General features: G+C 36.2%; 1 protein-coding gene across 2 annotated transcripts; it reads right to left on the bottom strand.

Moving 5' to 3' along the window:
• Window positions 1–624: 624 nt before the first annotated feature.
• On the bottom strand, window positions 625–27149 carry LOC149831016 (putative E3 ubiquitin-protein ligase RING1a). 2 transcript variants are annotated; one of them, XM_090013610.1, is made up of 10 exons: window positions 26840–27149; window positions 26697–26739; window positions 7763–7821; window positions 3411–3492; window positions 2640–2760; window positions 2493–2534; window positions 1835–2398; window positions 1543–1650; window positions 1208–1435; window positions 625–1121 (listed from the first exon to the last, which is right to left on the bottom strand). In XM_090013610.1, the coding sequence occupies exons 1-10, from the start codon at window positions 27009–27011 to the stop codon at window positions 1074–1076; spliced, it is 1467 nt and encodes a 488-aa protein (XP_089869736.1). In that variant the 5' UTR covers window positions 27012–27149; the 3' UTR covers window positions 625–1073. The 2 variants fall into 2 exon arrangements, with proteins under 2 accessions (XP_089869736.1, XP_089869738.1); XM_090013612.1 differs by lacking the exons at window positions 625–1121; window positions 1543–1650 and having other exon boundaries at window positions 1251–1473.
• Between the last annotated feature and the right edge of the window lie 736 nt (window positions 27150–27885).

The following is a 27885-nucleotide window of genomic DNA, read 5'->3' as shown; positions in this document are numbered from 1 at the left end:
CCCCTCTCCACACCGTTGCTGCCCCTGCAAGCTGTGGCCTCTAATTTGAGTGTGTAGCCCACATCATGTCTGTATCAACAATGAGTGATTTTCCTAACAAAAATTAATCACTTGCTCTTTCCGATTTTCAGTCTAATCATGTCAGGGTTTAAGGTTTTTGTCGTAGGATATGTTTTTTTCATATAATGACATGTCAAGTTTTTTTCATGCAGATGGTGAAACCAACCCAAAGTGGTGTAAACCCGGTGAACCACTCAACCCCAAGAGTCCCCAGCTTCAGCTTATGCAAGGAGGATAATGCCTCTGGGAATCGAACCCCAACTACTCATCTCAGTCGAGGCCCTCGTTCTAACTACTTGGGACTTCCCAATTGAATGATAAAAGGTATGACCAACTTCACAGGCATGAGCCCACGACTAGTGAATGCAAATCTAACTATCAAAAAATCTATCCACAGACAGGAGAGCCTCATATTACAAGAAATTGCCCACGAACCACTTGTATTCCAGCACACATAAAGTTCTAGCCACATCCAATCTCCAGCAAGATGCAATTGTAATTCATCATATCTGTTCAAGGAAAACTTGGGAACACGCTTCTTCGACTGTGGCAGATCCAACATGCAAGTTATAAATGTTCAGGGTCAATCTAAAAGCGGATGTTACCCCCACAGAATATGGATCTCTTTTACTCTTGCATGCTTATACAAGGAATCCAAAACAAATTACTTGAAAAAGTTTTCACATGTTTCTTTCTTTTCCTATGATTCCCGAATTTCATACTTTGGAACATTAGTATAGGATCGAAGTACATGCACATTTAGGGTGTTTCCCTTCAACAGAAAAAAAAACTAGTAAAAAGCTCAGTGAAGCATCCTATAGCCTTAATCAGCAACACCCTGCATTTTCCAAAATTTATCTTGTGCTGAATTCTCCTTATAGTTTAGAACCTTTCTACAAGAGTGGGCAACAACTGGAGGGCTGCATAAGATATCCTTCTTTTTGAAGGCTATGTACAAATCTGACTAATGAGTGCACTTGATCAATAGGCAAACGAACAGGTTCATCACTGCATCATGGTCTGTTATCGAGAACTGATTGTTTCTGCCGATACACCAATACCTACCAATAAGAAAAGTGGAACTATCACCATAGAGCCAATATTAAAACAAAAGGCAGATGAATAGAAAGTTTGATGAAGATTTTACCATGTCGCCCTGAGTGCTGGCATAATTAGCATAAATCCCTGCTAGAGTTTCTTGACTTCCCAAAGATTCTAGCTTGTCCTCTGAAAAGTCAAGTTTGGGTTTGAAGTGTTGATCAGTTGATGTTGATGGATCAAGTCGTGATCCCAACTGATTAATAATCTTATTTCCAGATTTACTAATCATGATCTCAAGATCTTCTGCTTGCACAGGAACCTGGAGGGCAATGAACTATACACATGCATACGACCACCTTCAGAGAAGGGCCCCTGTCATATAATCCAATAGAATAGAAAGAAGAAAACAGTAAAAAGCCTAGCATAGAATTGAACTTTCACCTGGTACAAGTGGTTCACAGACAATGTTGGTCGGCAACAAAGGTATGGTTGCTGCAAATTGGGAACGCACTCTTCATCCCATGATATGAGTAAGAAATGTATATAGAACTGCATGAGCATAAGACCCCTTTATCATGATGACAAAAGAATACATGCATGCATGTATGTCCATGGGTGTGTATGTATATACAAGCATGAGAGAGAGAGAGCATCAATGTGGAGAGAGAGAGCATCAATGTGTCATTTTCCATAAATCAAAGCTTCATAAGTAGCTTCAAGTGCATATATATACCTCATCATCATTTTCCTCTGAGCTTTTGTTGAGAAGGTAATCTACAAGTTTTGACATGCGACTGCATCTGGAAAACTTGCCATTTGATCCACTCACACTACCATATCGAGTATGACTTCTGATACCACCCCCTCCCCAGACAAGAACTTCTGGATTCCCACCTAATCCAGGAGAAGCACCAGTGCTTTCTCTGCTCACTTCTAACTCGTCATTTTCATCACCTGCAGCATCTGCATTACCAGTTCTAGCAGGTGAAGAACGAGACTGTGAGGTCCACCGCTTGAACCTTTTTTGCCTGAAATCAGGAGAGGGATCATCTGCAGAGGATGAATCTTTAGCACCTTCATTCCCATTTGCATCATCGTCATCATCATCGTCAGAGGCTGCTGCATTCCCAGTTTCACGGTTACTCCTGCCCTTCCCTCTCAAGTAGCTGTTTTGACCACTGCGATAATTTCCATGAGCTTTCCTTGCAAAAGCTGCTGCTGTCGCTTTTGCTGTATTACGTCTTCTAACAAGCGCCTCTGATTGTCGACGAAGTGTCTGAGCAATAGATGCTTGAATCTGCCCAAAAGAAACAATATTGAGTGCGCAATGTTCCATAATATTTTGAATGAGTCACCTGATGTTGCCACAATCGTGCTACCCATTATACAACCTGCTTATTACGGCTCTTTTCCTCTTCATGGAAGGCTAGTTCCTGCAATTATTATCATCATAGGGTTTCCATGAATAAAAAAAAGAGTTAAAGTCAAATGAAAAGAAAAACAAAAGCTAACACTGATTAATCCATGGACTTAAGTACCTCCTCCTCATACTTATCAATATCTGGATATATGGCTGCTATAAGGGCATCATAATTTGGATCATCTCTCAAAGAACGACGACTTGCACAATGTGTACGGCATGCAGGACACTCATTATTTCTGCGGCAATTTTCATGTTTCAATCAATGTCCCATTCAAGGTTGCCAGACTGGGAAGCGAAAACGGAAAACGATACGGAAAGCAGAAGAGAGAAGTGATGTATTTTAAAATGTACATGAAGTAGAAAGCGAGGAATAAAAAAACAATATATGAATTGAATGGGAATCTAAATGGAACACAAATAAAAACTAAAATAAAAGAGACTTCTTAAATTTCATGATTTTTTAGTGTAAGAATTAAATTTTTAACAAAATCTAAAAATGCTGACTGCCAATTTAGAGAAAGCACATGGAAGTGAGTGATGCATGAGAGAACACATAAAAAACATGAAAAGTATAGTGAGAGAACATATAAGACGAATAGATGAAGTGTGTGGAAAGCATATGAGAAGCGTTGTAGAATCGAGATTCTCATCAAGTTTCAGATGTGAGAAGTATCGCACTTCCGAAGCGAGCTTCCGAGAAGCGGGCTTCCCACCTATCTAAGAAGTTCTGGTAACTCTGGTCCCACTTAACCATGTAAGCAAAATACAAAATATTCACATATCTTACTATTCAATAGTGTAACTGGAATGCCTAATTACGAAAAGCAAATCAGAGAGGCACATCAAAATAAATCCAATACTCAAAAATATTAGTACATGAGCATACCCAAGTCTCATTGATTTGTCAATGCATTCCCTGCAAAAGCGATGCAGGCACTCCATTACAGTTCTTGTCTTCCTTATGATCCCTGGGAGAGAAAAGGTCATTATACTACAAGTTTCTTGTATCTGGCACTAACTCTCAAGAAAGAAAATAAATCTCATGACAGATAGAATAGATAAGAAAAAGCAGTAGCAGGCATCAGAACCGCCGGATTTACTCAGAATTTCTTAAAGTTGATTCCCCAAGCAATGAGCTGCTTCTTTTCTATCTGACTAACACAAATAAGTTGAAATCCAGTTACCATGAGGAATGGAATAAGGTACATCCACATCTGATGTAATGCAGGTGAGGCCAAAAAGAAGCGAAAACAAAAACCACATTTTCATATGCTGGTATATCATGCATATCTTGACTGCTTCATTAAGGTTAGTGGAATCCCGATGAATGAAGCTTATACTGGGGAACATCATAAAACATTTAATACATCTCAGCAACTTTCACAGAGGGCATAAAGTTTAATCCACGTTGCAGCAGCACTCCCACCACTGGAGACTGAGCAACTACTCCAGAATCTTTGCAAAACCTTATTGGAAAAGAAGTTTAACATTGAATACCAGAATTTTCTCAAAGTTATAGGAATTCTTGGTCATGGTGAATTTTATTTACAAGAAACAGCAATGTAGTGTTCATTGTGAGAACTGCAGACGTTAAAGGATCATTCAACATTCATCTGAAATCATGTCCTTTTTATTTGTGTGATTCGATAAAATAACTTGTGATATTTTAAAGTTACTAAAATACATTGTTCGGTATCAGCACATAATATTGAAATAGTAGAAGACAGTACACTTATCAGTCACTGGTATTACTCATAATCCTGATGTGGCTGGCAATGTGTCAGACCAGAGCAACCCTAGTCCAAACCAACAAACTGTAGTAGGGTTTGGTTTCACGTATTAAATAGGGTCAATTGTGTCAATAAATCGATAAGTTGACTTAAATACTGAAAGAAAACAACTTCCAAAGTAAGACTCACATAGACACCCTACCTCCTCAGTATTACTGATCAATCATGGGAGAGGATTGGATACTCCATTATCATAAGTTTCCTGTACATGTCTACAAATCTGAGGGTGATAGGAAAGTCTTCAAAAGTTACATCAAGATGGAAAGAATGAAAATGTTCCAACAAAGTACGTCTTCAAACAGGAATACATATTAGAAACAATATCATATATATAGCATATGTAATGAAGGTTCAAACAGTAAGCAAGTTCGACATCACACCAAAATATAACATATTCAACACTTGCATGATTAAAACATGCTGGAGTAACATGAATTAATTATCAAAGTTTCGGTTATAATGATTACAAAAATTATCAAAGCACCATCAGTATATTCCAGTTTTATACCAAAAAAAACATAGCAAGAAAGTGCAATATAGTGGTTTTAAAGTTAAACAGTGAGCTATATCCAACAGACACTTCACTTGTCGACATGACACGACTCTATACACACCAGGACACTTCATGGACATAGTCAAACCTGCATCAGACATGGTCAACATCATGTCCCTAACTTCATCCATTTCTTTTTATGATCTTAATCTATATCACACGGACTCGCCAAAGAGCCTGCCTGCGGGTGCGGTCAATAAACCCTGGGTTTGGTCCACTGTTTCTTAAATGGGGGGGGGGGGGGGGGGGGGGGGGGGGTTACTCCTCCTCTTCCGACGGTGGCGGCGACAGCAGCGACGATGGCGGCAACAACGACGACAGTAAGTCTCTCTCTCTCTTCTTCTTCTTCTTCTTCTTCCTTCTCCTCCTCTTCCTTTCTTCTTCTTCCTTCTCCTCCTTCCATAGCCTCCTCTCTTTCTTTTTTCTTCTTTCTTCTTTCTTCTTTCTTCTTCCTTCTCCTCCTCCTCCCGTCTTTCTTCTTCCTTCTCCTCCTCCTCTCTTTCTTCTTCCTTCTCTTTCCCTCCTCCCCTCGTTGGTGCAAGGACCGAACTTAGCAGGCCTAGGTTTGGTTTTGTTGAACCCAAGTCTGTTGGGTTCAATTCTAGTGAACCTAGGCCTGTTAAGTTCAATTTTGGTGAACCCAGGACTAGGTCGGTTCTGTTGAACCCAAGCCTGGGTTCAGCAGAACCCAACCCAACCTTGGGTTGGGTTCTAAGTTTGGCCAGTTTTTTTATGAATTTTATTTTTTTGGTTTTAAGAACAAAAATTGTGAATTTATGCATGATGAATGGTAGATTGTTAATTTGATTTATTGCATGAATTTATGCAATACTGAATTGATGATATGATAATTGTTTTTATTTTATTAGTGTTAACTTGAAACTGTTCAAAATTATTTGTATACCTTTCCCGCACCCAAATTTTTTTAAAGTGTCGCATCGTCGCACTGTATTTGCACCCGCATCCGTACCGGCACCTATGTGACATAGATCTTAATTATTTAATTTATATTTATTTTCATGTTTTTTATTTTAATTTTTGTCAAATTAAATTACATTTTGAATTTCAACTTTTATTTATTATTTAATGTTTATAATCAAAGTGATTTGGTATTTTGTTTAATAATTTGCACTTCCGGAAGCTATTCATGATGTATTGCTTTAGACTAAGAACTTTGCAAGTGTGTGGGGTGGGGGGGAATATATTCACTACAATTGTTTGTATATTAGGATTTCATGATGCAAGTCATTTTCACACAATTTGACATAGTAGACATGTTCAGAATGGTTGATTTGTTAGGAATGAAACCTTGGATCATGTTTTTCTGAAAAAAAAAAATTTTTTTGAGTCGAGAAATTTTAAAGCGTTTATTGCTGTCATTTTTTGAATTTGGAATCCGGTGATCGAAATGTCGATTCTCACAAAACAGATCATGTAGATCATATACACGGGTCGGATTGGCACAAAAAAAAGGGATTTGCTAACTGTTTGTGCATACAAAAGATTGTAGCAAATCTTTTCATTTATATATATACACTCACTAGAATATGAGAACTAGAAATATGGGCATTTCCAACGCTTCTTTTGCAAATCCAACCATGTAGATGTGTTCAGCAGCATGGTAAATTTGCTAGGAATCAACTGTTGGATCCTGTATTTTTTAATAAAAAAATGTGATTTTTTAATGCTTGAATATTTATGAAGATTATGAGCCATTGATTTTAAAGCCTTGGAAAAATATCGTTTATGCATCATAATTGGATGATTCAAGAGCTGGTCCTTATAAAACAAATCATGCAGATCACATCCATACAGTTAGATTTACGAGAAAAGAACAAAAAATCCATGAAATTTGTGGTGCATACGGTAGTTCTCATATTCAAGTGACTATATATATATATATATATATCGAGAGAGAGAGAGAGAGAGAGTGTGTGTGTGTGTGTGCACCTACACCTACCTAGAAGAAACCATAATTTTTTATTTTTTTTAAGCCTTTGTTGGAATATGTATGAGAATGTAGGAGGGAGAACTGAAAAGCCTTAGGGCAATTAAGGGCACAGCACCCTCTTTTGTGAGTCCTTGCAGTTTATACTCCTCTTAACAACAGTTACAATCTGCAAAAACTACAAGTATTCCACTGTCTCATAGAGGTAGAACATAAATGACAGAATTAGCCTTTATGTCACAAATAAGCACAAACAACAAAACAAATATGTGACATCTTCACTCTATAAAATAAAACAATGACAGCAACTCATTCTAACAATACAATCTAGATACATTTCTTAGTAGAAAACAAGATTTGGATCATGTTCTCCTGATGTGCACGTATGTTTTTAAAATCCTCAAAAACGAATGGCCCACAATTAGGGATGCCAATGGGTCGGGTTTGACCCATACCAAACCCTATAGGGTCAGAGTTTGATGATAAAGAAAGAAGTCTGATTAAAAACAGGGTCGGACCAAAAGGGTCCGATTAGTATATGGAGCCGGGTATGGTTTGTGAAATTTCATGCCAGACCCGAGTCCAACCGGAGTTTCAGTTAAGACCCATGATTTTTCAGTATAAAAAAAATAAAATATATTATTTTACCGGGTATGGACCAGGTCTGGTTCATGTAATCCTTATAGAAACTGGGTATGGTTTTTCTTACTGTGGACCCCAGAGGAGCTAGGTCTGGACCTGTTACTAGCACTTCAAAGTCAGATCCATGTTTGGAATCAATGTACCAAAATTTCATTGACTTGAAAATTTGTATTGTCCAAAAAACATGATCCAAGCCTACATTTGTGATTTCTAGCTAGGTGGTGGATGTAGGCCTACCCAAATTTAGTATATTCTGCCTAAAAAACAAGTAAAAAAGAAAAGTTCTTTTGCTAATTTATTTGTACCTAGACAAATGGGGCATTGCACTTCCTTCCGTATGTCTGACAACTTTACAAGGACAAATCTGCATGAAAGCACAAAATAACAAACAAAAATAAATTCAAAATACGTATAAAATAAAAAATTTAATAGTTGAGCACAGAGATTAAACATAAAAGTGAAAATGAACAGATCCAACTATGAACTTTGTTTCAGGATTATTAATTCAAGAGAATAGTTCAATGAGAATTCACATGTAGGCATACACAAAAGGCAACACAAACTTAAACTTGTTTTTTCCCATTTCTTCAAGAAAAAAAAACATAAACTTGCTTTAAGAAATGTTAAATATTTGTCCACCAAAACCAGTGGGAGGATACTGAAACAAATGAAAATGAGGAAAATATTACAACTGAATAAGGTATGACAGTCGCTTCATGAAATGGAATGAGTACAAGGTGCAAATTTACATTCATAAATCAAAGGAGTCAACATTAACTACCACTAACAAATTATGTAAATGTCATAATGTCAAAAACAATAGAAAGAATTCTATCCAAACTCAACATATGTAGATTTTGTTCCCAACTCCAACAACCCTAAATCTCATAGTCAATGAGGAGAAAAAGCTGAAAACAAGATTGTGATAAGAAATGGCGTGACAGTCTATCTCGACGTGCTTTTTGTCACCAGGAAACTCCAGCAGCTAGATGCACCAAAAATTAGCCACAGCATAAAGGTGTAGGATCAGTCAAAAAAAGTGTCAGTGCATAAAAACCAGAAGTTGCACGACCACAATGGTTGCATGAAGCATGAAACAATAAACAAGATAAGAAAGTCCACCAATATGTAATAGAACCTGGTAATCAAATATCCTATGTAGTTAAAAAAACTAGGCAATGCGCAAGACTAGTCGGACTAGTCTGTACCCCAATTAAAATATAAAAAAGTATACAAAATATACATAAAAATATGTTTCAATTCTTTTATTAATAAGATGTTTTCATCACACAAGTACAAAATTACACATTCTTTCACAAAATATATTAGCATACATAGCCATAATATACATATATATAACTGTACACACACACACACACACACACACACACACACACACACACACACACACACATATATATATATATATATATATATATATATATATATATATATATATATATGTATGTATATATATATATATACATATATTCAATTATTCATAACATATTCAGTATAATCAACAAAATGTGATTTCAGCCTTTCACAAAAGCACAATGACACATACATATATAAAAAACATATTATATAACCCATAATACTAAACATGCTTTCAGGATTTTATGCAAAAAATCATTAGAAACAAAGTAACATACACATATATAAAAAAATAATCAATTAAAATTAACTGTGCATGCTTTCATTGTTTTATAGAAAAATCCCAAAAACAAGGGAATATATATATATTCCCATATATATATATATATATATTCCCATATATATATATATATATATATATATATATATATATATATATATCACAGTCACAAATATCAGTATTGGCTATATCTCGGCAAGGCTATTTCTTGCAACATTATAGGTTTGGTGATAAATATCGGGAAAATATCAGGGCTTAAAAAATATAAAAAATAACAAAAATAAGTAAAACATATCATGTTTAGACAAAAATACATAAATAATAAAAAATAAGTACAAAATGCAAAAGAAATAAGAAAACATATTTGAAATGTAAAACATAAATAAAAACAGTAAAACTAATTGATAATATCACGAGAATATCGTGATATTCTCATGATAATATCATGATATTATCAAATTGGTGATATTTTACCTATATTATTGTTTGCTGATTTTACAGGTTTAAAATTGCAATATTTTGAAAACATGGCCGATATCTGTGACTATATATATATAACATAATCAATATATATAATTAACTAAGCATATTTTCATCATTTCACAAAACAAATCATACACACAACAACAACAACAACAACAACAACTACGCCTTCATCCCAAAACAATTGGGGTCAGCGATATGAACCAAAAAAGAAATTCATTTTGGGTCTTCCACATGAATCCTTTTCCTCCAATCATTTCTATCCAACGCCATGTCCTCGGTGAGGTTCAAAGCATTCATATCCTTTCCTATCATCTCCATCCAAGTCTTCCTAGGCCTACCCCGACCTCTTTTAACTAATATATTTTCCCATTTCTCCAACCTTCTAACTGGAGCATCATTAGGCCTTCGCCGAATATGTCCAAACCACCGTAAACGATTCTCTCGCATCTTATTTTCAATGGGTGCAACACCTACCTTCTTACGTATCTCTTCGTTCTGAATCTTATCTTTTATTGTATTTCCACACATCCATCTAAGCATCCGCATCTCAGCTACACTCATTTTTTGAATATGATGTCTCTTGGCAGCCCAACATTCCGTACCATATAGTAAAGCGGGTCTAATAGTCGTCCTATAAAACTTTCCCTTCAACCGCAATGGCATTCTACGATCGCACAGCACTCCAGTAGCACTTTTCCATTTCATCCACCCAACCTTTATCCTATGATTTACATCTCCATCAATTTCTCCATACTTTTGAATGATGGATCCCAAATATTTGAAATAATCATTCACCGGTATATCTTGCTCACCAAGCTTCACTACACTCCCATCACTACTTCGTTGCTTACTAAACCGACATTCCATATATTCAGTCTTACTCTTACTCAACTTAAAACCTCTAGCTTCCAATGTCTGTCTCCATAATTCTAACTTAGCATTAACCCCAGCTCTAGACTCATCAATCAAAACAATATCATCAGCAAACAACATACACCACGGTACATTTTCTTGAATTGATCTCGTAAGCTCATCCATCACTATCGCAAATAGGAAAGGGCTTAAAGCAGATCCTTGATGTAACCCAACCGTTATCGGAAAATTGGTTGTCACCCCTCCACATATGTATATAATTATATATACAAAAAAATAACATAATATATGTAATAATAAATGACTAAATTTCCCTTGTGCCAAGGCGGGGGCAGCTTAGAGTCCGACTAGGCGCTCTAGCCAGTGCCTAGTTGGCAAAATTGGTACCTTTTAAGGTACTCACCTAGAAATTGCAAAGGCTAAAAGTTTTACCTACACCTAGGCCAACTAAGCGGACTAGTCGGCGCTTTTGACTACACATCAAATATCTTTACACCATATCACTAGTCCTATCACCATTATTACGTGCATGTGATCTTGAATCAAAGCTAGAAAGTTAGAATAATACTTCATAAATGGAGCCTTAGCTTATAGAAAATAATATGATCATGCTGTCAAAGAAGGAGATTTGGGTGCAAGTAAAAATGACTTGAGATGTTTACTATACAAATAGTATGTCGTTAAGAAAAAGAAATAAGATGGCCAACCAACTGAACATAACAAGGCTTAAGGATTCAGCAAGTCATGACTTGGGTTGCCGACCTTCTGGGTTGGTCCTAAACTTGGCTAGACTAGCCCAAGCGCAAGCCATTATGTGGTGCAATTGACAAATAAACAAAAACCTATCTTTTTCATATTAGGTCTTTAACTTTAAGAGAAAGAGGGAAATGAATTTCTTAGGGTTTCCCTCTCATACTCTCTCATCTCAATGCACTTCATTACTGACCACATTTTCAGTGAAGATATTTTATATCCCTTCACCCTCCCTCTCTCCACAACCCAACTTCTAGATGAGCTTCCAAATGAGTGATGGGTCCCTTTCATTCTACACACCCCAAATTCCCAATGAGTTTGGGTATGGACTGAGTCTATTCAATTTTGCCCCCATCTTGGCTGAACCCTAGAACCATCATGAAACCAAAGCATTGAGCTGCCCTTTTTAACAGATTTTTGAGACTCAAAACATTATTCCACAGCATTAAAAAAGAAATGCTGCTTCATCATTTCTTTACTTAGTTTCTTTGTCTTTTTATGGTAAATCATCAAATGCACTTGATTATTGATTAATTTAATATTAATTACTGATATCATAGACATCAGGTGCTATTGTTATACATAATTTTCTACTTATATGACATCACATTGTTTTATATAGAATAAAAGTTAACGATACTCATCGAATAACTGAGTTGACTCACCTGAATCTTCATTAGAGAATAAACAAAATTGAGTCATGAATCACTGAATTTCATACCTTGTATTATAAGGCATACGATCATCCTAAACACTCATAATATTACCTATTATTTCACACTGTCCTGACAAGAGAGACCAGCTGCCACAGCCCCCGAGTCGGGCTAATCCAATAATTTATACAATAAAAAAAGTTGCCTTAATTGTGGATTCTGGCTATCCCATTTTCATGGAAGAGGTCGACCTGCCCACCATTCTTTGCTGAATGATGGCATTAGGATTTCTCCTGTCTAAGAAATTGTTCTTATCTGAGATCAAAAATTGGTTGAATCTTGTTGAAGGGCCTACGTGATGGAGTCTTGAAGCTCCAGAGAAAGCAAAATTGGTAAACATGCAATTGGAAAGAAACCAAAAGTCCCCCCATCCTGATCCATTTGGGTGCTCTCTGAATACTCACTTGAAACTAGAAAGGGGAATCTACTAACTGTGATTTCTCAATTATTGGTCTTTATTGTCCAATTTTTCCTTGATTATCCTCAAATATTGCTTGTCATTTCTAAAGTTCGAGAGTGGTACTCATTCATGAGCCTTCATCCACTATGTTACAAGCTCTTTAAATTACTTTGGATGCAAATTGTCATGTAACAAGCGGAAGTACAAAACAAGAGCCACTAAGGGCATACAATAGCACAAACACAAAGTGCACAAGCACGAGTCCACTATGGGACAATACAAAGAGCCAACAATGGCTAATACAAGAGAGAGCACAAATAAAAAATATAAGTATTTATTGATAAAATGCTTGGGAAAAGCATTAGAATAAATGGGGACAAATAGTCCCTATATATACACAAAAATGCAAAGGCATAAAGCCATTGGTAGCTCCCATAGAGTCGTTGTCATTGCTCCCAATGACTATGGTTATTGACCATAGAGTCCCCATAAAAAAGACAAAAATGTAAAAAACCAAAATAAAAGACAAAATTGTTCTTATTGGATAGACTCTATGTCACATGGGTGTGGGTGCGGGTGTGGGTGTGGGTGCGGTTGCGGGTGCGACGCATTTTCAAAAATTTTGGACACGGGGACTCGGCTATATATATGTATATATATTTTTAAATATATATATGTATATATATTTTTAAATATATATATAACAATAATAAGACTCGGTCAAAGTTGTGCTCATTAGGGGACACGGCTATATATATATATATATATATATATATATATATATATATATATATATATATATATATATATATATATACATAAGACGCAGCTATATATATTTTAAAAAATATATATATAAAATTATTTTTTTGTTTTGTTTTTGCCCTAAAAAATAGACTCTGTCAAAGTTGACCGCATCCAAAATGAGGACGGACTCGGCCCCGATGCATTGACCGAGTCTGACACTTGGTTGACCGTGTCCGAAGCCGCACCCGTGTCAGAGCGTGTCAACGTGGGTGCGTCAACCCCCTAGCCGAGTCTGTGTGACATAGGATAGACCTAATCACAAATATAAAAAGACAAAAATGCTCTTGATGGGCATTACCCATTACAATGTGTTAATATATATATATATATATATATATATATATATATATATATATATATATATATATATATATATATACTTTAACACCCCTCCTCAAACTTACGATGCAATCACCAAAAGTATGTTAAGGCGAAAGATAAACTGAAGTGCAGAAAGAGCTTTAGTGAATAAATCTACAAGTTGATACTACGATGTAACATACGGCAACTCGATAGTTCATCTCAGATATTCGTTACGTACATAATGACAATTCATCTCAATGTGTTCTGTTAGCTCATGGAAGGTATGGTTGCTCGCAATGTAAATTGTACCCATATTATTGCAACACATCTTCGAAGGTTTTGAGATGACCGCTCCCATGTCTTTGAGAAGATTCTTTAGCCACATAAGTTCTACTATTGTCGTAGTCATCGCACAATATTCAGCTTCAGTGAAAGACAATGATACTTTTTTTGCTTCTTGCATCTCTAAGAAATTAAAAAATCTCCTAAAAATACACAAAAATCAGTTTTTTAGATTCTATCATTGGGATTTTCTCCCCAATCAGCATCAGTATAAGCAAGTAAATCTAAAAAGGAAGATGAGGATAAGAAAATCCCTTTAGTGGGTAGATTCTTAATGTATCTGGCAATCCTCAACATTGCACTCGTGTAAAGTAGTTGGGGTATGTTGAAATTGACCGGCAGCATAAACCACATGGGCTATATCAAGTGTGGTGATGGACAATTAGGTAAGGGATTTGATTAACTGTCGATATGGTACAGAATCTTCAAGTAATGTTCCATCTTCGAGTCTCAATCTTGCATTGAGAACCTCAGGAGTTTCCACCTTTTCATCTGAAATCCCAGACTTGACACAAATATCAGCAATAAGTTTCATTTGTGACAGAACATTGTGAAGAGCCTAACATGCAATGAAGTTTCCAACTAACTTGATACTCCAGACATTCATAAGCATATGATAGCACAAAGTAGCATTCAAGTATTCACATCACACACGTGAACAAAGTGCTTTAAATGCACTATTTTATTAACGAATATAAGGGAGTAAAAACCCTTTTCACAAGTGGAGTTTAAAATGGGCTGAAGCCCTTATTTATAGAGGAAGCCAATAGAGAGGTAGTCGTTGAGTACAGTCCCAATGACTAAAATTCATTAGTAGACTGTGCAGCTGACAGACTAACGTCTCTAATGCTTCAGCAGACTGTGCAGCTGCACAGTCTGTCTTTAGCAGACTGTCAGTTTATCATGACAGAAAATACAAAGTAAAACAAAAAAGAAAAAAATAAAGTAAAAAAGAAAAAAGATTACAAATATATACGTATTGATATATGTACTATTTTCTAACACTCTCCTTCAAACTTATGGTGAAATCACTGAAAGTTTGTCAAGTAAAAAGTTGAATCTTGGTGAGCACAGTGCCTTGGTGAAGAAATCCGCAAGTTGATATTTTGATGTTACATAAGGAAGATCAATAGTCTTCTTTAAATATTCTTCACGAACAAAATGACAATCTATCTCTATATGCTTAGTTCTTTCATGAAATGTATGGTTTTGAGCAATGTATATGGAGCTCTTGTTATCACAGCATAATCTTGTAGGATTCTGAAGGTGAATTCCCATATCTGAAATTAGTTGTTTGAGCCACACGATTTCCATAGTAGTAGTTGTCATTGCTCTATATTTCGCTTTTGTAGATGATAGTGATACCTTTTGTTGTTTCTTGCATCTCCATGAAATCAATTATTCACCTAGAAACACACAAAAACCAGTTGTTGAGCGTCTATTATTTGGATCTCCTCCCCAATCAGCATCAGAGTATACAATAAGATCTGAGGAAGAAGAAGATAGAAAAACACCCTTATTTATTGTACTTCTGACATATTTAATGATTCTCATGACTGCACTCATATGAGCTGATGTTGGAGCATGTTGAAATTGGCTGGCTATATATACAGCATGAGCTATGTCAAGTCTTGTAATACTTAGATACATAAGAGATCCCACGAGTTGTCTGAAGGGAGTTGGGTTGTCCAAGGGAACTCCATCATCGGCTCGTATCTTCATTCCAACAGTCTCTGGGGTGTCAACAACTTTATCATCTGATAGTCCTGACCTGTCAATAATATCTGAAGCAAACTTTGTTTGTGACAATATGTATCCTCTGTTAGAGTAAGATACTTTTATACCAAGAAAGTATGTTAGAAACCCAAGATCTATCATTTCAAAGGATTTTTTCAAAAGTGTTTTACTTTCTTATTTCTTCTTTATCACTACCTGTAATCAACATATCATCAACATACAAAAGTAAAATTATAATCCCTACAGGGAAATTCTTAGTAAATAAAGTGGTATCAGTATAGCATGGTTTAAAACCATATCTTGTAATAACATTGTTAAAAGTATCAAACCAAGATTTAGGTGCTTGTTTGAGACTATACAGTGCCTTTTTAAATTTAAACACTTTTCCTGAAGGAATTATCAATCATGGTGGAACATCCATGTATACTTCCTCATTAAGATTTTCATTCAAAAAGCGTTTTTAACATCCATTTAAAATATATTCCAATTTTTAATAGTTGAAATAGCTACAAGCATTCGAACTGTGGTCATCCTGGTAATAAGAGCAAAAGTTTATTCGTAATCAACTCTGTATTCTTGAGAATATCCTTTGGCAACTAGTCTGGCTTTATGTCTTTCCAATGATCTATCACTTTTGGTTTTTACCTTAAAAACCCATCTATAACTTATGGTCTTCTTTCTCATGGGTAAATTTAGAATTTCCCAAGTATTAGCTTCTTTAAGAGCATCCAATTTTATAGAGGAAGCCAATAGAGAGGTAGTCGTTGGGTACAGTCCCAACGGATCAAATTCATTAGTAGACTGTGCAGTTGCACAGTCTGTCATTAACTGACAGAAAATACAAAGTAAAAAGAAACAAAAAAATAAAGTAAGTAAAAAATAAATAAAAAAGAAAAAGGATTACAAATATATATGTATGTACTTTAAATACGTATTTATATATATACATATATGTACTATTTTTTAACAAACATACCCTCTGGGTGAGTAGGCCACTTCAATACCTAGAAAATACCTCAAGAAACCCAAATCAGACATATCAAAATTTCTCTTTAAAATATTTTTTATTACATTCTCTCTTTTTGTCATTTTTGGTGGTTATCATATCATCTACATATAGCAAAAATATAACATTAGTACATGTATTCTTGACAAAAAGAATAGTGTCAATATAACAAGAACGAAAGTTCAAACTAATCATAACAGTGATAAATCTATCATAACAAGCCTTAGGGGTTTGTTTAAGACCAATATGAAGTCTTTCTTAGTTTTAAAGTTTAATTTTTTTCAATATCAAATCTAGGCGGGGGATCCAATGTAGACTTCTTCACAAAGTTCTTCATTCATGAAAGTATTTTTGACATCTAGTTGATAAAAGGGTCATTTTTTATGGAGGCAATAGCTATTAAGGTTCGAACCAGAGTTACCGGAAGCGCCTAAGTAAAGGGGGAAGTGCGCTTCCCCGAAGCGCGCTTCGGAAGCTCGAAACATCGTGCTTCCGAAGCGTGAGGGGAAGCGTCCCCTTTTTTTGAGAAGCACGCTTCCCTTTTATGGGAAGCACGCTTCCCTTTTATGGGAAGCGCGCTTCCCCCACTCTTCCCTTCGTTTTCCCATTTTTTCATTTTTTTTGCTTCCCCCTAGATTCCGGTTCGCTTCCTAGGTCACTTTCGAGACGGCTCAGAATTTTCTTCTCAGTGGTCCCACGCTTCCCCGCTTCCTAAATTTTTGAAAGTGCCTCGCTTCCCGCTCCCGCTTCCCGTATCGCTTCCCGCTCCCGCTTCCTCGATTGGTAACTCTGGTTCTAACACTAGTCATCTTAGCTATGGGCGCAAAGGTCTCATAATCAATCACATACTCCTGAGAGTATACTTTAGCAGCTAACCTAGATCTATACCTTTCTAGCAGTTTTCATGATATGTCTAAGCTTTCCTTTCACAAACCCATTTTTGTTTAGTTCTAGGACAAGATCTTTGGAGACAAATTTTATTTTGTTTTAAATAATTTTAAAAATTATTTGACATATACTCTCCCACCCAAATGGGACCTAAGTATGAAAATATTACTTTGGAATTGATTTTTAACCATCATGTGAAATTCTTTAAAAAATGAGAAAACATCTAATTTAAAGTTAAGGAAGTAGACCCATGCATATCCAAAGTCATCAATGAACATAATATAAAATAGCCACCTTTTGGTATGACTAGAGAAGGACCCCATATATCTGAATGCACCAACTCAAACGGTCTTTTTAAAAGAAAAGATCTATGTAAAAAGAAAATAGATTTCGTTTTTCCAAGAATACAATCTTTACAAGCAATATTTTTTTCATTCTAAAAAGTTTTCACAAAAGGGAAAAGATACATCTCTGAGAAACTTGGATGTTCATGTCTTTTATGCCAAGTTTTAATGTTTTGTCTTGAACAAAATTACAAAAAATATTGAGATGGAAGAGACAAAAAAAAACATGTAGTAAAGATCTCTCCTTCTATGGCCTTACCCAATCAGCTTTCTGGACCGAAGATCATGCGTGAAGCAACCCTTAGATAAGAAGGAAATCAATTTGGAAAACTAACAAAAGATTTAGGTTTAATTTAGGGATTACTCTAATTTTTTAAACTAAAAATTTTGAAAGTTTTGAGAATCTGAAGTTCCAATACTTTTGATTTTTAAAGAGGTCCCATCAGCGGTTGAAACATAGGATAAATTTAAGTTGGTGCATACATTAGAAAGAGTATTCTCATGTGGAGTCATATGAAAAAAAACTCCTGAGTCAAGAATCCAAGAGCACGTACCTGGAGAAGAGGAAGAAGCAATGGTGACACCCGATGTAGAAGATGATGATTTGAGAATTTGTTGAATGTCTCTGTTAGTTGAAAAATGGAGTGTTTAAGATCTCCATCTTTGCTTTCACCTTCCTTTTTAGGTGTGGATTCTCCAACGGAAGCCACCTTGTATTTAAGCTTTGGACATGCCAGTTTAATGTGACCTGATTCGTTGCAAAAGTAGCAAATAATCTTCCTTGACCCTCTATAGTAGAGGCAATAGAGAAGATCTATGGAGTGATGATTTAATTTGTTCATATTCCGAGCTTAGACCATGCAAGAATTGGAAAAAGTGCTCTTTCATTTGTTCACGCCAAAGTTCCACAGCCTCCATGGCAAACCACTTAGGTTCAAGAAGTGTTAACTTATCCCATAGAAGGGATAAGGCACTAAAGTAATTCAGGACACTCATATCCCTTTGCTTAGTAGTTTTATCTTATCTTGCAAAAAGTATTGTTTTACAATATCTTTTTTAGTATACATGTCCTTCATAAACAACCATGCATCATTTGTCTTTTCTAAATTTGGCAATGTTATCACATATTTTGATATCAACATTGTTCATAAACCATGCAAGAATCAAGAATCTTAACATGATTACTCTCTCAATCTTTAACTTTTGATTGATGCTCAATGGTGGCTTTTGTTCGATCATCTCCTTCAAAAGTTTTTTCTTTGCCTTCTTGAAGTTTGATGAGCTTTAGTTGAGGTTCGAGAATAGTGTCCATCACATATCCCCAAAGCTTCTTTCCCTTGAGGTTGTTTTTCATTCTAAAGGCCCGCATCGTGTAGTTGGTACCATTGAGTTTGAAGGAGAGATCTATCTTAGCTTCATGCTCCATATTGAAGTAGAGTAAATGAGAGAGAGAAGATAGAGAGAAAGATAGATAAGGTGGTCAAAAACACGTCCACCACAATCATTATCAGCACACAGTCCCTTGATCATCGCGAACAAGTTGCTCCAAGGTTTGTCGGCTCTGATACCACGTAATGAAACAAGTGGAAGTACAAAATAAGAGCCTTAGACAAACACAGTGTCCAAGCACAAGTCAAATATGGGACAATACAAAGAGCCAACAATGGCTAATACAAGAGAGAGCACAAATAAAAAATATAAATCTTTATTGATAAAATGCTTGGAAAAAGCATTAGAATAAATGGGGATAAATAGTGATATATATACACAAAAATGCAAAGGCATAAAGCCATTGGGAGATCCCATAGAGTCGTTGGGAGCTCCCAATGGCTAGAATTATAGCCGTTGGGATTACTCCCAACGACTCTACTGTTATTGACCATAAAGTCCCTATTAAAAAGAGAAAAATATAGAAATGTGAAAAACAAAATAAAAGACAAAACTGTCCTACAAATATAAAAAGACAAAAATGCCCCTGATGGGTATTGCCTATTACAATGTGTTAATATATATATATATATATATATATATATATATATATATATATATATACACTTTAACACAAATCTGTCCAGAGACTTTTAGAAGTTTGTTTTCTCCAGAAAATGTCAGGAGAACACATGAATAATTAGGAAAAATGAGAAAGAAAATATGCAAAAAAATTAACTTAAATTGTGTATATCCTATGTCTATCAATTTTATTATTGTGATATTACAGTCATCATATCAAGATAGTTGGGGGACATCCTTGATTTGGAAACTCATAAAAAATTGTAGAACAGGTTGATTCAATTCCATGCTCAAAAGTTTATACCAAATTGACTTCACCACAAGGCCGGGCAAAAGGGTGACAAAAGGGTAGTAGTTAAATGTCCTTGTCGCAATCTGGATCCACTCTATGTTACAACTCATAATTTCTTAAAAACACTTTGGAAGCAGACATATCAAGAGGCTTTTAGAAAGTTCGTTTTTCTCAAAACAAAAATCAGGAAATCTCACAAAAAATTAGGAAAAAACAAAAATAAGAAAAAAATTTAATTTGATGTTTTGTGTTTACTAGTTATATTGTATTGATAACATCAGAATAACTTTGGGACATCCTTGTTTAAAACATGTGAAAACATCATGACGTTTTCAACACACAAGAGATATTTGTAACCAAAATCACACATGCAATAAGAGCAAAAGGGGTGGCTTATACTCCGAAGTCCACAGGCAAGCTCCACAAGACTAATTGCATCAACCATGCTAAACTACTTCCCATTTTCCATGTAACAAGCAACCAAAACTTCAAAGGTTTTACCAACTGGAGGCCTGCCAATCAGCTCAGTGATGGGGGCATTTACCTTGGCCTAGGGAAAAAAAGAAGCTAAAAACTGAACTAAATCAGTCCCATCATCAGGCACAGCTAATAGTCAAATCACGTTGCCAAAGCAGCAGCACACAGCATAATTTGTTGGACATTGAATGTCCATAGCTTTGCAAGTTTCCAAATGAAAGGGTTTCACACAAGAAACTTGACATGGAAAAACTGATTGTGTCAAGCTTTTAGCTCTCAGCTTCAACCTGTCAACCTCGCTTTCTTTATTCCTTTCTAGAACTAATGACAACGTACATATATATATATAGGGAAAGTGATAGCTGCCTACCACTTTTCAGGCCTACCGCGAGTGAATGGGTGTTTTCGAGTTGTTTTTCACAAATCTGACCCTGCAAATGTGTTCAACACAGTCTATTTGCTAGGAAACGACAATTGGATACTATGTTTTAATAAAAAAATATGATTTTTTAAGCCTTGAATATTTATGAAAATCTTCGAACGTCGATTTTTAGACCTTATAAAAACCTAGTTGTGCAGCAGAATCGGACGATCCAAGTGTCAATTCCTATAAAATTAAGCATGCTGAACATATTTGTATGGTCAGATTTAAGGCAAACAGAGAAAAAACCATCAAAAGCTTGGTAGGCTGGCGGTAGGCTAGAAAAGGGGTAGGTAGCTACTACCTAATATATATATATATATATGGGAGTGGAGAGTAGGTGCCTACCAAAGTTAGGAGCCTACCATGAGCAAACAGGAATTTTTAGGGTGTTTTCGCAAATATGAACCCACAAATGTGTTTGGCATGGTCGATTTGCTAGAAAACGATACTCCAATCATGTTTTTTCGGTGAAAAAATGTGAAATTTTCAGCTTGAATATTTGTGAAAATTGTAGGCATCGATTTTTTAACCTCATAAAAACCTACCCACATGTCAGAATCGGATGATCTAAGAGTTCATTCCGATAAAATCAAGCATGTGGAACACATTTGTAGGTCAGATTTGAAAGGGAAAAAAAACGAAACAGAGTAGGCTGCTACCACACACACACACACACACACACACACACACACACACATATATATATATATATATATATATATATGTGTGTGTGTGTGTGCGTGTGTGTGTGTGTATGTTTCACCTCCTTTAAGGCTACTAGGTACAAAAAATTAGCAATAAGAACTACATGGGAACGATTGCTGTACACATGGTTAAAGTTGGATAACTTCAAGGATATACCAACAATTGACATCACAACCACAAATGTCATAGGCATATTGAACTTTTCATTTTCATGACTCATATAACAATACAATACCCTGAAAGAACAAAAAGATAGATTCAATTTATCACCGTTAACCTATTTATCACAATGTTATAACATCACTACTTTGCAACAAAAAATTTTAAAAGTTATCCTAGCCTTTTAGCCCCAATCAGGTTTGCTCCAACCAAATTAAAAGAAGTAAATACACATTAAAAGTAGTGTCCACTTCGCATTGGCATTACCAACAAGCTATTGATGATGCGAAAAGAGAGGGGGAAGCCACTTATAGTTGACAAAGTGATCCTTCTCTCCTTGATATGGGATTATTCCCCCTCATTCATTATACACAAAAGAAGATCTCTCTCTCTCTCTCTCAATTAGAGACAAACTAGATTTTATATTTCTTAATTTAATCAGATGTTTATTGAGATTTTTTCAACAAAAACATGTGATATCCTGAGATGTTCCCTTGATAAGAACGCCCCAAGAATGATATTTGTGAATCTGATAGTCATTTGCAATCGTTTTAGATAAGGTAACTGCTGCTACACAGGAGAAGATCTAAAAACACATACATTTGCCTAATAGAAAGTTAAATATAGAGATTTGAGGCTAGTAGCACAAAACAAAATATACAAAAAGCAATTTCCAAATGTGAATGCATTTGGAAATTATGGATGAATTAGAACTCACAGGTCTGTAGTACATAGGCTCCAGTATTTCAGCTATACTATGAACCAAGATGGTGAGTTTTATTATGCAACAGGTGCAATATGATTATGGCAACTGTTATCACATTGTATAAAATGGAATAAAGGGCAATAAAGAGGCACTGAACGTGGCTAAGATATGTGGTGCAAAAGTAGATGTGCAAATTGAAATAAATTAGTAAATGAATAGAAATTTTAATAGCCCAAATTACGTGAGAAAATCAAGCACTATTACCTAAGATGGCACAAGAATGCCCTATAGAGACCCAAAATAGCCATGATGATTTGGTATGAGGATCAGAAAGCTTTGGAGGGAGGCACTGAGAAATGACACAATGGGATTTTACATTAGTGATGATTCAACCTTTGAAATGAATCTAGAAGTAGGACTTTCCAATCCCTGATTATTTAGATGTGCAATGGGCATGGCAGCATCATGATGAAAAGGACTATATGTGTCCATGTGTGAGTCTCCTCATATATATAATATATTTATATATGGTTGGTGGGCATCAAGCTAGGTTGCCCCTAAACCAGCCTGTATGGTTCACTTTTTGTCCAATATTTTGAAGCCCAGAGGCATAGACCAAGCTTAGGCCTGCTGTTAAAAGCCAGGGCCACTAAATCCTGCACAGTAATAGATCAGCCCAGATCACGGACCAGTGACCACCCTCCTCCAATAAAGCAGTCAGCTTGCAGGCCATGCCCCCTTCAATATGACAAGTTTGACCGAACTGTGGCCAGATTATGGTCCGGTAGGCCTGTACACAAGCTGCATTGAGCCAGCCCATTGCCAGCCTTAATATTTACCAAGTTTTGATCAAGAAGCAAATAATAGGAAGTATACACCTAGACTCACGATATTGCATAGCACAAAAGGAGGATCATGGAATCACAATCATTAGCCAGAGTAGGAAACCACCACGAAGCACCTTGGTGATAACAACATTTAGAAAATGAAATCTCAAAGACATGCAATTACACAGATACTCAACTATTTCATACTTAAAACTCTCTTCAGTGGGAATGGTTTGAACCATAGTCGCCTATATCGTTCAAGGTAATATCTCAGCGGTGGTTTTTCTCAGAGACAACAACAACAACTACGCCTTCATCCCAAAACAATTGGGGTCGGTGATATGAACCAAAAAAGAAAATCATTCTGGGTCTTCCACATGAATCCTTCTCCTCCAATCATTTCTACCCAATGCCATGTCCTCGGTGAGGATCAAAGCATTCATATCCTTTCCTATCACCTCCATCCATGTCTTCCTAGGCCTACCCCGACCTCTTTTAACTAATATATTTTCCCATTTCTCCATCCTTCTAACTGGAGCATCATTAGGCCTTCGCCGAATATGTCCAAACCACCGTAAACGATTCTCTCTCATCTTATTTTCAATGGGTGCAATGCCTACCTTCTTACGTATCTCCTCGTTCTGAATCTTATCTTTTATTGCATTTCCACACATCCATCTCAGCATACGCATCTCAGCTACACTCATTTTTTGAACATGATGTCACTTGGCAGCCCAACATTCCGTACCATATAGTAAAGCGGGCCTAATAGTCGTCCTATAAAACTTTCCCTTCAACCGCAATGGCATTCTACGATCACACAACACTCCAGTTGCACTTTTCTATTTCATCCACCCAACCTTTATCCTATGATTTACATCTCCATCAATTTCTCCATACTTTTGAATGATAGATCCCAAATATTTGAAACAATCATCCACCGGTATTTCTTGCTCATCAAGCTTCACTACACTCCCATCACTACTTCGTTGCTTACTAAACTGACATTCCATGTATTCTATCTTACTCTTACTCAACTTAAAACCTCTTGCTTCCAATGTTTGTCTCCATAATTCTAACTTAGCATTAACCCCAGCTCTAGACTCATCAATCAAAACAATATCATCAGCAACCAACATACACCACGGCACATTTTCTTGAATTGATCTCGTAAGCTCATCCATCACTATAGCAAATAGGAAAGGGCTTAAAGCAGATCCTTGATGTAACCCAACCGTTATAGGAAAATTGGTTGTCACCCCTCCACAAGTGCGGACATTGGTTACTACTCCTTCATACATATCTTTAATTATACTAATGTACTTGAGAGAAACACCTTTCTTCATCATGGTTTTTCTCAGAGAGATTTTCAAAAACTGGTTTTTCTTGGGTAAATCTTGAGAGTTTTAGAAATTAAAAAATAATAAGAAAGATAAGAAAATAAAAGATTTTGTATCAATTTTTTTCTTACAAAATATAAGAAAATAAGTTTGAAAAGTATTTAAAATACAAAAGAAACAAAAAATACAAACAGTGGCTTAAAATATATAAAATAAGAAAAAAACATAAATATCATTATATTATCACGATAATTTCATTTTGGCGATATTTTGAAAATATATCCAATATCGGTGACTATGGTTTGATTGAACACTTAGATGTTAGCTCTTCAAATGCGTAAATAGATGATAGTAACACTAAATTATAATAAAGAAACTAGACCAGATGATGGCCATAAAACAAGAAATAAAATGGAAGAAGATATGAAGCAAGTATGCAACAAATTCCAATCAAAGAATTCAGCCACTAGGCATTCAAGTTTCAAAAAGGGTTCTGATATAAATATTAAAAAAAAACTTCTGATATAAAGCAAATATCGCCATGAAACACATTGAAAATCTCCACTCATACAACAAAAAGCACCAAACCACCTTTTCATTGGGAATGCATCCAACACTTCAAAGAACAAACAAGGCTTATCAAAGTTAGATTCTAAAAAGTATTAGCAGCAGCAAAACATACACACACCACCATTACCAAGCATAGTTGATTCCGAATAATTGATGTAGGAAGCATATAAACAGCAAACACTTGCAGCAAACGAAACTAAACTTTAAGATCTTTAAAAAAAAAAAACAGGAAGGCCTTCAAAGATAGCAAGGTACCCACATGCTAGGGAGGTCAGAGAACAGTTTAAAAGCCAGAATTTAACCTATTAAAAGGAACATCTGCATTATATAAGAATGCACCTTGAAATGCCTAAACACCATGGGTATTTCATATAGCAGTCATAGTAAACTTAGGAGTACATGCCACAAGGATTATCATTAGAAGAAGAAAAAGGAGAAAGTAACCACAAGCAGCAGTGCTTGTGAAATCATGGAATACCATACATCAGACTTGACATGAAAAAAAAATAGTTGTATGATAAATGACGTTGGCAACAGCATATGACGCATGATAGTAATCTTATATAAATAAAAGAAGGTATGTATCTGAGGTGCAGGCACCAATATGAGGTGCAGGCACCGATCTGAGGGATCAGCATCCGAAGTGCAGGATCTGACTTAGCGAAGAGAACCTAGCTCGTACATGGGTATTAAAGACGACCATGTCACTGTAGCTCCATCCCATCACATTCATTCATCACTAAGTACACTGCATGCCAAAAGCCTGACCACTCCTTTCTCATGCCTTAAATTACTCCTTTTATTCCCTATAAAAAAACATGGACAAGGCACAGCATAGTGCCAATTTAAGAAAGGAAGATCAAAGAGTACCAAATCAGGAAAGGTGACTCTTCTTGATACGAGAAGCTGCAAATCCACCGCAAAGTTCTCCAACTCAAAACCTAGCAATCCTTCTAAGAAGACGCATACCCACATTGCTACAACAACAAAAACATGCCAAACAGTTCGCTATATGGTGACCATCCAGCTCAGAACCAACGACCACACGGTAAAATTAAAATGTTGGGTGTTGTTCCCGATCAATGAAGCAGATCCCAGCAACTTCGATGATCCAATGCATCACCACCAGAGAAGCATCAAATTCACGAGAGACCAACAACACAGAGAAAAACACCACGAGCACGACCATAAACACAAAGCACTACAACTCAAAGGCAGGACTCCGACGACGATACGTTGAAAGAAGGGTGAGAAAAAAAACTTGCTACCCAATTCAAGATTCGAAGTACCCATCTAAAAAATACAACGTAGAATGTCAATGCATAACATAAACCAGTAACAAGGCAGACGGGCAAGAGAAAGAAAGCGAGGACTCAGGAGAGGAAGAAGAAGGAGGAGGAGGGGGAAGAGAAGAACGTACTCATCCTTCTCGCCGCTGCTGGATGAAGGGCTACCTTCCGAATCTGATGCACCAACAAAGGAGAAAGAGATGAAGGTGGCAGCATGGTCAATAAAGGGTGGCTTTAGACAGAAAAATCAAATGGTTGGTAGCGTGGGGGTTACCGTGGCGCTCTGCTTCTTTATCTTCTGCTTCTTCCTCCGGCTCTGCCTCTGCGCCTGCTTCTGCTTCCGGCTCTCCTCCTTCTGCTGCTCCTTCTTCATCTTCTTCTTCCTTTACGGAAGGAGAGGCAGGAGGGGAGTCGTCTTCGTCTGAAGCGCGCTTCTGAGCAGGCATCTCTCTCTCTCTCTACGATACGAATTGGGTGTCGAGAAATGGCTCCGGACGACGCTCTCTCTCTCAAAGCTCTATTTTGCGTGTGCTGTCTATGATAGTTCGGCTGCTTCGGCAATGAGACCGACGACGACTCGGCACGGATTGCTCCCTCTCTCTCTCTCTTACATAAATAAAAGTACATAAAGTTGTAAATTAGTACAGACGATTTTTTTATTATCGTTGACTTCATGTTCATTTTGAAAAATAAGCTCCGTGTTATGTGTTGCCATGTGTAACGTGATAGCAGTTTTTTTACCAAAATGCCCTATTATTTTTATTGATCCCAGTGGTGCCATTGATCTTGTTCAACTGGGAGCACACAACCGAGTTTGCTTTCATGGCGAGCCTCAAAGGCGTTAGATTTTTATCCATTTTTTAGCCCAGCCCTGACTGCAGCTAATAGTTTGATTTGTCCATATGAAATAGATTTTTATTAATAATTGTAGTCATTTTTATTTTATCACGTCACCTTGTGTTGGGACGTTGCAAGTTCAAATCCCAATGGTATGATGTATAACTGGTGGGGGTCTGCAAGCTTTCTACTAGTAGAACATTAGCCAGGTCACGTGCAGCTCATCTCATTTCCCGCCTGAGTAACTGACTCCGGGCTGAAACAAAATGAACCTGGGTCCAGGATCCATTTATAGATCAATTTTGCTGTTTTTCTTTTTCTTTTTTTGGATTTCAGTTAGGATTTCTATCTACCTTAGATCCATATTAGATTAAAGTTTTGGCTTTCGCCTGTATATTGATGTAAAGGCTTTTATTTTCATAAATAGATTAATGATTACATGAGTATTTTCTTTAATTTTTGCATATTTTTCATTAGATCTTT

This window comes from Nuphar pumila, chromosome 7 (genome assembly GCF_984573655.1).
Source record: "Nuphar pumila chromosome 7, dmNupPumi1.hap1.1, whole genome shotgun sequence".
Classification (NCBI taxonomy): domain Eukaryota; kingdom Viridiplantae; phylum Streptophyta; class Magnoliopsida; order Nymphaeales; family Nymphaeaceae; genus Nuphar; species Nuphar pumila.
This window is presented reverse-complemented; position numbering and strand designations above follow the sequence as displayed.

What these genes read in the sequence shown, in the direction of transcription:
- LOC149831016 (XM_090013610.1), bottom strand. Translation starts at nt 27,011, where the DNA reads ATGCCTGCTCAGAAGCGCGCTTCAGACGAAGACGACTCCCCTCCTGCC. An exon ending in GACAAATCAATGAGACTTGG is followed by an intron (nt 2,761 to 3,410) that starts GTATGCTCATGT and finishes AAATTGCCGCAG; the next exon opens with AAATAATGAGTGTCCTGCAT. An exon ending in CAGAGGAAAATGATGATGAG is followed by an intron (nt 1,651 to 1,834) that starts GTATATATATGC and finishes ATGCTCATGCAG; the next exon opens with TTCTATATACATTTCTTACT.